General features: G+C 29.2%; 1 protein-coding gene across 1 annotated transcript; it reads right to left on the reverse strand.

Annotated features, from left to right (window-relative positions):
* Positions 1 to 8,033: 8,033 nt before the first annotated feature.
* On the reverse strand, positions 8,034 to 10,730 carry LOC146993874 (THAP domain-containing protein 1-like). The gene is made up of 3 exons (XM_085826420.1): positions 10,432 to 10,730; positions 9,608 to 9,806; positions 8,034 to 8,831 (listed from the first exon to the last, which is right to left on the reverse strand). Exons 1-3 carry the CDS (start codon positions 10,500 to 10,502, stop codon positions 8,391 to 8,393), a joined length of 711 nt encoding a protein of 236 aa, XP_085682546.1. The 5' UTR covers positions 10,503 to 10,730; the 3' UTR covers positions 8,034 to 8,390.
* Positions 10,731 to 11,787: the final 1,057 nt, after the last annotated feature.

An 11,787-nucleotide genomic window follows, 5' to 3' on the forward strand; every position in this document is an offset into this window, starting at 1 on the left:
CAATACTTTTGTAAATTTAACGACATTCTTTGCAATCGCTGTGGTGCTTTAAAAAGAAGTTTCTTAGTTATGCTTTCTAATAAGAATGGGTTTAAAATTAAGTATTATGTATAATAACTAGCAGTTAAATAAACTTGACTGCATGAAAATGCTGTTGCTGTGTAAAATAAAAAATAAGCTTTCTTTTATGCTTTGAAATGAATTACATGTGGTTAAGTCGTCCTTTTACAATTTAAGAATGTGGTTAACACACATTCTTAAATTGGACAGGTTTTATCTAAATTATTAGTATAAAATATATAAACTATGAATTATTTTGTAACATAACTCAAATTACAAAATTCATTCTATATACGTTCAAAGTTATTATCTTTTATGGAATAACTGTTTTTTTAATTTAGGTAAAAACTGGATTTTTAGAAGTATTACAAATACAATGCAACACAAAGGTGATCTGATTGAAGAGGAAGGACTTTTTATTACGGTTTCTAGTTCGTATTTATATTACATTTGATGAAAAGCATCCAAAACACAGAATGCTGTACTTTCTTCTTCCATATTATGTTATGAAATATTTCACACATTTAAAAGAAAGTGTTTCTTCAGAATCTTGCACAATTATTTCCATGTACCTCAGACTTAAATGACAACATATTCTTAAGTTATTTTTTTAGTATGAATTTACAGTGTTTTTATGGAAATTTTTGTTAAAATGTCATTAAGATAAATTTATTTGCACACTCTACGCTTTAACTATTTCCCCATTTGACACTATTGAAAGTTTTTATTCATATCTTATTTATTATAGTCTGCTAACGAAACTGAAACATCTAAAGAATAAGTTATTTTGAATATGTTTACAAAATATACGCGAAATTTTTATTTAAGTGAAAACGTCTATATACTATTCGAGAATTAATAAATTATCCGAAAAGTTTATATGCGCTGAATACCGCGCGTCTATAAAATAAATCTTTAAAAAAACAGCAGACATTCAACTAGCGTGTGCGATAAACGCGCCAAAATTGGCAGCGCGTTCACTCCCTCGCCAAGAGAGAAACGTTGGTGATTCAGCCTGGTTTAGAGGAGCCTTAAGTAATACTATAGATCGCGCATCTCACAGCGAAACTTGATTCCAAGCGAGAGAGTTGGCAACAGCCAGGGGGGCCCAAGAGCGATGCGCAGTGCAGGGAGAAAGTTATGCCACATACGCATGACGTCATGTGGGTGACAGCGTTAGTTCTTGGCGTTTGTTTACTTTCGTTGCATCAACAGTTTGATTTGATTTGTGTTGTTAATTTGCTATTATACCTAAGCGGAAGTGGCAAATTGTGCTATAGCGTTGTGTCAGAATTATACACGTTAATACGTTTTTTGGCGGAAAACACTTTTTACAACAGATAAAATAACTATTTTTTTAATGAATTTATGTAGTTTTCATACATAACTGTGATGTAATTTTACATTTATTTTTCATTTTACTGCTATTTTACATTTAAATTGAAAAATTTCTCATTTTAAATCATTTTTTATCATAATCTTCATTTTGTGTATGAGACTTACATCGTAGTGAGATATTTAAACTCAGTGTCATGTTTACCAATACTGAGTACCTAAATGATTAGTTAATAAATTTGCGTATCCAACTTCATTCACATGTTTTGGTTACTTTCTTTACATCCCAAACGTAACTCTATGTATTGAAGCAGCTTTACGAACTAAGTAAACTGATACATGCCTCACTGTGAGGAAAGAAGAATTTCTCGACCACACTATGATGCAAACATCGAATGAGTGAGTGACATATTTCCTTCAGTGTTATCTAACTGATGCATACAGGTATGTGTGATGTAATTTAATTGATATAACTTACACATGCTTGAACCTAAAGGAAAACAAATCTGTGTATAATGCTAGAATACAAAGAGCGAAAGAGAAAGTAAGATATTCTGTTCAGTGTTATTTAACTGCTGCATATGTTTTAATTTTGATTCCATATAACTTCTTTTTAATTATAAGAGAAAGAAAAATAATTCAATATTGAACACATATTTCGAGTATAACAAAAGTATTTTAAGAAACAAGCTAATAAAAATACATTAGTGATTAAAAATATTGAATTTGTGTAAAGACTGAATTGAAAATAAGATGTGGTGGTGTATTTAATTATGGCAAAGCACACTAGGGCTATCTGCGTAATAGGTGTGATGCCTTCGTGGAGGACTTTCTCAGGGAAACTGGCTCGTATACACGTTACGCATGAGGAAAACCACGAAAACACCCATGCAGCTAGCCCGTTCGCGGGATTCGAACCGAACTACCCAGTGTTCAGCGACTTTACCGCTCGGCCGCTGGTGGGCCGAAACTAAGATGTAAGGCAAGTTTATTATTATTATTATTGTGCGTATATGTGTAGGAAAATGTATTTTAATTGTTCCATTTTTAATGTATGAAAGGAAGAATAGGATACCAATATCGAAGATTATTTACTATAGCAAATAATCACGTCAGGATAAATGTTATATAGAAATCTTGGGAGTGTAAGGGATTATAAGAGTACTTTTAGATTATACTGAAAATATACGCACTTCTGCTAAAATCTGAAGTGAATCAGTATGAAGTGACTTTTCACTTTAAAAAGAATGTGATAAGTATACTATTTAAAAGTATAATGACGGATATTAAGAAATTTGTAGAATTTTATGGTATTTAAATATGAATTTGTTAAGTCAAATCTTTTTATATATATTTTTGCTTGAGATATGTAATTTAAACTGAAAATCACGATCATATATTTCTCATGGAAAGTGCATGAGCAATGAAAATAAATAGAATAATACTTTTTGATTATGTTTTTACCATGGTCTTAGCAGTTATGCCATCATGTGTTCTGTTCAACAAGATTTATTTAGTGCAAACAATACTACGAAAAAATATTGAAAAATACCTTGTTTTACTATATTTATTTCCCTTAATTAACTTAAATATCGTTTTTCATTTTCTAATGCTTTCCTTTACGAAAAGAATTTAATGTTTACAATTATTTTCAGCATTCGTACGAATTCTGTGCATAAAATAAACATTTTCTTTAACAAAATACTTAATCGGAAAGTATATACCCGGTATTTCCGGTATATCTACCACATATAAAATGATCATTTTGCTTTAGTTTACATTTTTTCCATTACCAAAATCATGTAGCAGACGCGTCGGCCGATGCGTCTTGTCTCCCGGGTGACGTCACTACCAGCAACCAATGGCACGCTTTTTCCGTTCCTGGCCTAACCTTAGTATATTAAAGAACCTTGGGCAACAGCCATGAGAGTGGCAAAAAGAAACGTAAACACAAGGGCGAGTTGTTGGAGGTTTTAAATTGAACTATATGTCTCAGAATAATGAAAATTTTAATTATTGAAATACAGTCTTAAATCAATGGTGTCAGTACTTATTCTATTTGAAAATAACGCTTATTGATATCAGAATTACGTGAAATACAGCAGTTGTGATATTTGCCGTAATGTACCAGCTATGAACAGAATTCAGAAGAGATGCATTAATGTTATCAGTAAACAACGGATAGAATAAATTTCAGACATTTCTTAAATATCTTGTTTATTATAAGGAATATATTTGTAAGACTTAGTTTAAAATGTATTACTTAAGTATTGTGTATTACAACAAACTCATATTTCAGACTTAGTGTTTTTTCGTGCTATATTGTCATACAAATGAAATCTGGAGATAAATATAATTTGAACTCATTAATATCACCTAATAATTAATGCAGAATAATAAAAATAGCAGATTTTAATTATACCCTAAAATGTTCCTAAGTAAACTACCAAAAATGTATTGTAAATAAATGTGATATTTATCCTATAGCTAGAGATAAGATTTGCTTTTAATGCTATTATTTCCGGATATGTTATTTTATGCCTATTATTGTGAAATTTTTTCTGAATGATGTCATATAAAGATTTTTTTTAATGAAAAATAGGTAAGTTATGAATTGCAGTTTCACAGTGGATCATTAATATAAATAAGCTTCTAGTTAGTTGAAAAAAATAGCATGTCAACAACAAAATATTTTTGAATATTTGCAGTCGCAAAAAAAAAAAAAAAAAAAAAAAAAAAAGAAAAATCAAATTTTTCAGATTTTATATTAACTCCTAAAGTTTTTTTTTTTTTTTAAACATTTTGTGTGTTACCTTTATTTATTATTAAATATCATGTTCTTCGCACTTAAACCACATAAAATTAAATTCAAAAGCAATATCACAGAATATTTAAAAATAGCATATCTTAAGAATTTCCGACAGATAGTCTCGTAATGCGCTGGAGATAAAAATGTTTTTCTTTTGCTATAATATTGTGATTGCTCACTTTGAAATTGTTGAGTTTGTTCCAAAACTCAGGCTACCAGGAGGTTCGAGTTGAAGATTATGTTATTCAAAATTTGATGGGTCTAAGTACAATTGCTTTTTCACAGTGTGAGAAATATACATACATACATGCAAATTCTTCATTATTTTATTTTTTTTTAAATATAATACAGGGTGATAATATTAGGTGACAACAACAATTTAAAAAGGTGATAACCCATTTATAGTGAAACTGATGCAACATGCCATTTCAATATGCTTTTTCATACAGGTGACAAAAGTCCATGTGTATGATACAATATACACCATATCCATGTAAAATACCTCATACGGTACTTCGTATCCATGATATATAAGGCTAACCTAAATTACTATGGGCCCACTCGACTGAATTGCCATAAACAGGTTACTTCTTGTTTTTTATCATAGATGCTAGTGACTGTTTTACGTGAGACATTTCTTTCAAATATAAAAAATCAAGAGAAATTCATTTTAAAAATATTTTTTTATCAAAAGACTGAAAACTAACAAAATGGTGTGCTAAAAACACCACATATCTATACATGAACCTATTTGGATTCCTAAGGAAATTTATGTAGTGACATAAAATGGCACAATAACACCACCACACAGCAACACTCAAAGCCACCTGGATTTCTATGTAAGTTAATTTATGAGGTGATTTATTCACCAAGTTAATGACTATTTAATGCCTTTAAGAAGTTTTGGCTTAAAGAATTAACCGCCTTAAAATATAATGAATTTGTTTGCCAGATATAATCTCAAACTTTAAGCACATATTAGTTTAAATTTCTGTATGCTACATTTGTAGTATATGGTGAGTACTGAAAACACATATTCTTTCAAACTTCCTCTAAAACGACTGCTACAAATATGGTGGGATCATAACCAAATTACAACATAAAATAATATTGAAGCAAAATAAGTCATTTCTTTTATTTAGTCTGATAGACTTCTCAGCACAAAATATGAAAACTTAAAACACTTTTTAATCATAAATATGTAATAGACCATTTAATGGAACATTGCACAAATATTATTAATTTGTTCAAAATACACCTTTAATTAATTTAATTTACATGTTGAAAAAATGCTTTGTTCAAAAGATATTTTAAAGCCAAAATTAAAATTTTAATGTAGTTCTGATAGCATTTAAAAAAATATGATATATTAAAAAAAAAAAAAATCATTAGCATGGAATGAATCTCAGCAAGTACCATATGTTATATAAAATTTTAGTACTTTTCCATTATACGGGTGCCACAAAAAATATAAGATACTTTGTATTATAACAGCATTAATGAATCTTAGATTCATTAACTGCCTCCTACTCATCTTTAGGTATCTTGCAGATTGTGAAATCCATTTTTTTTTCTATAAAAATATACTTTTAGTCAAATAATGTTTATATAATCTATGTAATATAAGTAATGTTAAAGTCATCTATCAAATTATGTTTTGCACAGTTCTAAAAATGGTTGCATATCATAACGTGAATATTTGGCTGTTTCACTCGTAAAATCGAGATAGTTCATCCGATCACATTGTTGTCGTCTTCGGCATGTTATCACATATTTTAGCAATGTTTTTTTATTAGTACCCATACAACAGTAAAGTACCAAAGGAAGAAATATGTTATGTATTTATTTGATAACAGGGAGGAGTAAAACATATATGCAACATTTAGAAATGCAAAGTCCTGCAAATCATTAGAATGTTTATAGACACTAACTAGTAAGACAATCATAGATAACATTTGTTCACACTTTAATATTAGCAATAACTTTTACATTCTAATTTTTCAAGCATTCAGCCAAAACAGATTTATTATTGGTGCCTTTAATACAAGGTCACGCAAAAATAAACTTGATTTAGCATCTTGATCTGTGACTTATTCCATGTTCTTTCTGCGGTCTCTGCCTCCAGCAGCACATAAAGAAGTTAACCTTTAAATTTAGTGAAATTAAAAGTTCAAAAAAGCTCTTTCCTTCCTGCAAAGAATTTTGAGGGACTAATTGCTATTGTTAAATCTGATTAACTGGAGTAATATGAAATGTTTACATACATACATAATTCATTGATTTTTAAACAGCACTAACTTGGTACATTTTTGACGAATTTTTGACCCTTTAATTTGATATTGGCAATTTTTGTGAGATGGTGGAAACGAATATTTAAAAATTCATTTACTATAGCTTTTGTAAGTGAAACAATATGATTTTCAGGAAATGAACTTTCTAACACATGGACTGAAAGAGTCTCAAAAAATGATTTACCTAAACTAAACTTTAACACTTTTAAACTTAATTTTGCTTTAATGTTACCAGATGGTAATTTTTCCTGATTCATGTTTAGTTCTTGTCTAATCAATTTCTCTACAAAATTGCAAATTGTCACCACATCTTGTGACGGCTTTATTAAACCACCTTTATCTTTGTTGCAAAAAAGTATCATTCCTCAAGCTCTCATTTTGAAGATAAAGAGCTTCTGAACAATCAGGACATTTAATCTTTTTTACAAGTTTTCTGACGATATAACCTGCGATATAAACAATAATACTATTTGTATATTCAGAAAGTTGCGAGTAGCTATCAAGAAATTCATCGTCTGCACTGTCAAAATTCTCATCATCATCTACAAAATTATATAATCTCTCAGCTGTTATATTTTTAAATACTGTTTCAGTTACTGATGGTAAAACAGACAAGGTAAAAGCTTTGTATTGTCCTGAGATGTAACATTGGCAGACTTGCTTGATTTTATGTCATTCTGCACTAATAACTGTTTATATGCAGCACGAAACTGTACCGCAGATGGATTATTGTTCCAACCACCTCGTTGGCGAATACGGGAAAAAAACATCTCCAGGTGATCTTGGCTCATTTTGTAAGTAGCTATATATTTCAATTTATCACTTAAAACCAAGTCTTCAAAAATACCTTTTAAGCTTTTTGAGAGGCATAAAAATCCAATAACAGGAGTTTTACGTTGTGTTTCATATAAATACTTACCAGTTTTTACGTCTCAGTTTAAGTAAATAATTTTCACAGTCTTCTAATAAGGGTTCCCAAAAAGTCTGATTGGAGATTTTTAAAGCTGCTTTTGAGCCTTTTGATAATGGATTTTTTGAGTTACATATATCAAACAAATTATTTATTTTTAAGAGAAACTCTACAGTTGATTCACAACCTTGAAACTGAGGAAATTTTAAGAAATTGTTAACATACTCAAGTGCTTCTGCAACTGATCTACTAAATACTTGAGCGGCTAAAGAAACTTTCATTTTATTACTATAAAAATTCAAATGCGAACTATTCAATTTATTTCCTAAATGTAATCCTTCAGCATTCTGAAGAGAATTTAAATCCTGAATATACTTCCACTGAATTAAATTCCCATTTTCAGCCATTAACAAGTGTTCCGCAAAAACATTACGCATCAATTTTAGCATATGACATGCATCAGGTATCACATATACATTTTTAGAAGGATTAGCAAAATATGGTTTGATACTTAAAGCATTTTGTAATTTTGCGCCTAATAATTCAGCTGCTGAAAAGTTCGTAGATATGCCATCAAATGTTATGGATATTACATTCACATTAACATCATTCAGAATATGAATAGCTTGTCTAATCAAGTTTGCTTTTTCATCAGCATTTATGCTATCAATCAAAAAATAAGCAATTGGAATTGACCATGGTACATTGATACCCACAATAAAAAATACTAGAGCTTCTTTAGCTTCAATAAGCTGACTGTTACAGATATTTTTACCAAATGTGGCATACCCAAAAAATTCTTTACCATCCCAATCTACATGCTTTCTTATTGACATTTCATCAAATATAAGAGCTACATAAACTTCATAATTTATTTTATCAACTCTTTCTCTTATAGCAGATAGAGCTTCTTCAGTGAAACCAGGACATCCATTGATGACATTATACCATCTTCTAATTGTGGTAGGATGTGGTAGTGATGGCATCAAAGTCTGCCTACAATATTCATAGGCTTTTGGAGAATAAAAAAAGAGAGAGAGAGAGCAAAAGATTTTAATTCATTGCCAAACGACTTGGTCTTCTTTTTCAAAACCTGAAGACTAAGTTCACTGAAGTTTTGTTCTAGCAGTTCTGCAGTTTGACAATTAACTAAATTTTTCTCTTTTAAGTCTTCGATAACATTAATCAAATTATTAATCTTTTCAGCTTTCCTTGATACTCGCAAATTACAAACTTTAATTCTTTTCTTCAATTCTTCAATTTCCTCATTCTTTTTATCTATTATATTCTCATATTTTCTTTTCAGCTTCCTTGGGCTCTCAGAAATAAAATATGAATGATCAGAAGTTTGATTACTGAAATGATTTTCTTCAGATGTACTTACTTCTAAATTACGCTGTGTGGGTGGTTTTCTGGATGCTACCACCTAATAGAAATGAGGAAAATGCAAAATTATGCTTGAAAACATTGTAAAATATACATGCTATAACTGTTTGCCTTTAAAAAATTATATATAGATGACTCTAAACTATGGCAGCATTAGGAATGTTAGCATACCACACATCGCTGCAAATCCATATATACTTGCCTTTCCATAAATATTATTATTAACAGACTGCTGCTGAGCAGCTTACAATATTATAAATTACCTGCCATATTCATTATAAAAAATAAGTTAAAATTTTTATTTAAGAATACAAATATTTACTCATTAATAACAAAGCACTAAAAATATAATTACTTTATAACAACTAGTTAAATGAAATCAACACTGTTTCATGACAACTCAGTATTAAAAGATCCATTACAATTAGAATAAAAATGTCATATTCATGCAAAGAAATAAGCTAAATTTTTATTTAGGAGTATAAAGATGTATTCATTAATAACAAAACAATGATAATACAACTACTTTATAATAACCAGTCAAATGTAATCAACACTATTTCATGAAAACTCAGCATTAAATGAATCATTACAATTAACATAAAAATTTTAAGGCTAGGCAGAGGTGGCAAACTTCTGTAGGTAAGAGAGCCAATTTAAAATGCATGCTGGCTCTGTGAATTCAGTTACTGAAAATATTATAAATAATAAAAATTATAAATAATAAAAATGCATTGCAAAAACTATGTATCACATCTGCTATATACTTCTGTAGTACAATATAATCCCTGTTTAATGGAAAAAGTTTTCATGTACCTTTTTAAGATGCTCTGGAAAATCAAAAATGGTTGGAACTGCATTCTCTTTTAGGATTTTTCTGGACATGTGGTTTTCATAAAAACAATCAGGTGTGAAATGCTTGGAGCAAATAAAAGAATGCATGGTTGGCACAAAATCTTTCCTGTGTAATGACGAAACCCACTTATTTAATCTTTCCCTGTTAGAAAATGGAAACCTATAAAATAATAAGTAACTTTAAATATTATGAAAAAACACAATAAACTAAATAAAATACAATACTACTAATAACAAATACAATACAATTTGAATATAAAAATCCTACATTCAGCAGTATAATTTTTTTTATAAACAAAAATTAACTAATGTTAACATTTTTGACCCAATGTTTCAGAAAACCATTTCTACTTCCTATATTTTAGATTCTGCAATAGATATATAAAATTTACTGAATAAGAAAACTTATGTCATTTCTAATATGTGAGTCATCTTATTTCATGTAGTATATATTAATAAATTTTCCCAATATATACTTAGAGCTTACTCACGATAATGAAACTTATATTATTTCTAAATATGAGAGTTACGTCTTTTCATACAATATATTTTAATAAGTAAAATGAATTCTGGCAAAATTTCAGCTCAAAAGTACAAAAATTTAAATAACTAGCACATAGTTTTTTTTTTTTATTTATTAATTTTACCCGTCCATATCTACTTTAATACATTATTTACAATATTTAATACTTGATTAAGAATGAAGAAAATGGTTTAAAATTTCGCAAACAATTTTCATATATTACAAAAATATTACAAATGGAAAATTTGTTCCTGATGCTTACTTATGAAAACTTATTCCATTTCCTTTCACAAATCGATTAGTACAATTATAAGCAACGCAAGACTTCGGCATGGCTAAACCTACGGAAATTTAAGGAAACGGAAAAAACAAAAAAAATTCACCATATCAAAGACAAAAATTAAAAACAAGGATGTCGAAAGGTAATGTTTACTACTATAGATAACTCATACAAGAACCATGCTTCTTGCCACTATCATGGCTGATGCCACAAACTTCATTTGGAATCAAAATTACGTGTTTGAAAGAGTAGGCGTGCTCCATCTATTAGTATTACTATATCTATGGTCAACCGATGTTACTCAGTAACGAGGTTTTTCGACATCGATCTCGACAGGTGTCCAATTATAATTTATTATCAAAATCAAAAATTTTTTAATTTGTCATCAAATACAGCGTTTGTAATCAAACATTTATAATATATCATAATAATGTAACAAATGTTTTTAAACAAAACGCAAAATCGCTACTTTTGATTATAATTTGTAACCAAAAGTTGGGAGGATGTTAATAATGCATTATTTATTTTAATGTTTATTATTCTGTATTCTAAATTTCTTGGCTCATCAGCAAGCCTCACTTAGATTTTGCAGGTAAAGTTTAGTAATTAGTGCTCGGCAATAATAATTGATATTAAGTTTTATAGAGTATAGCAATTGTCTTACGTGTTAATAAGGTTTGTTTTCGTAGAAACTGATTTTATTATTTGAATAATTACCGCAGTTATAGTTTTTTTTTTTTTTTTAATAATAGTAGCGGCTGCTTTAAAACTATAATGTGACTCTTTAATTAAAGTTTACTTCATGCTGAAGTGTGATTCATACTGCTTAGTATTCAAATCTTGAAAGCCGGTTACTTTTTTCCGTGTAAGCTTTAAGAGTTGTTACTAAATTTCTAACGTGACATGTAACTTCTTCGAGTTATAAATCATTGGGTAGCTACTGTACAAAAGTTTCAAGTAGCATAACATACCATATGTGACCCAGTTTTACAAATTCCTGTTTAAACATGTATATGTGATCGGGCAAGAAGTGTAATTTTTGTGAACTATAAGAAATTAATTTTCAATTAAACATTATTGGAAATCAAGGCATTCTTAAGGTGTCCTAATAGCAAGCAGCTGATACGTCACATGAATAATTTGTGTTGATACTTTTACAAAAAAAGAAAAAAGCCTGTTTACATGAGACATTAAATGCTAGAATAAACCAACTTAAAACTACTTTTACCGAAATTTCTGTTTAGCAGCCAGTTTTACACTTCAGAAGGTGAAATTCATCACGAGATGTGTAGCAAGTTATATTAAGAATGTCAGATACAGTTATCAGGAGAGTGCAGA

This window comes from Stegodyphus dumicola, chromosome 11 (genome assembly GCF_044657685.1).
Source record: "Stegodyphus dumicola isolate Sdum_Otavi_A_Nest chromosome 11, ASM4465768v1".
NCBI lineage: Eukaryota > Metazoa > Arthropoda > Arachnida > Araneae > Eresidae > Stegodyphus > Stegodyphus dumicola.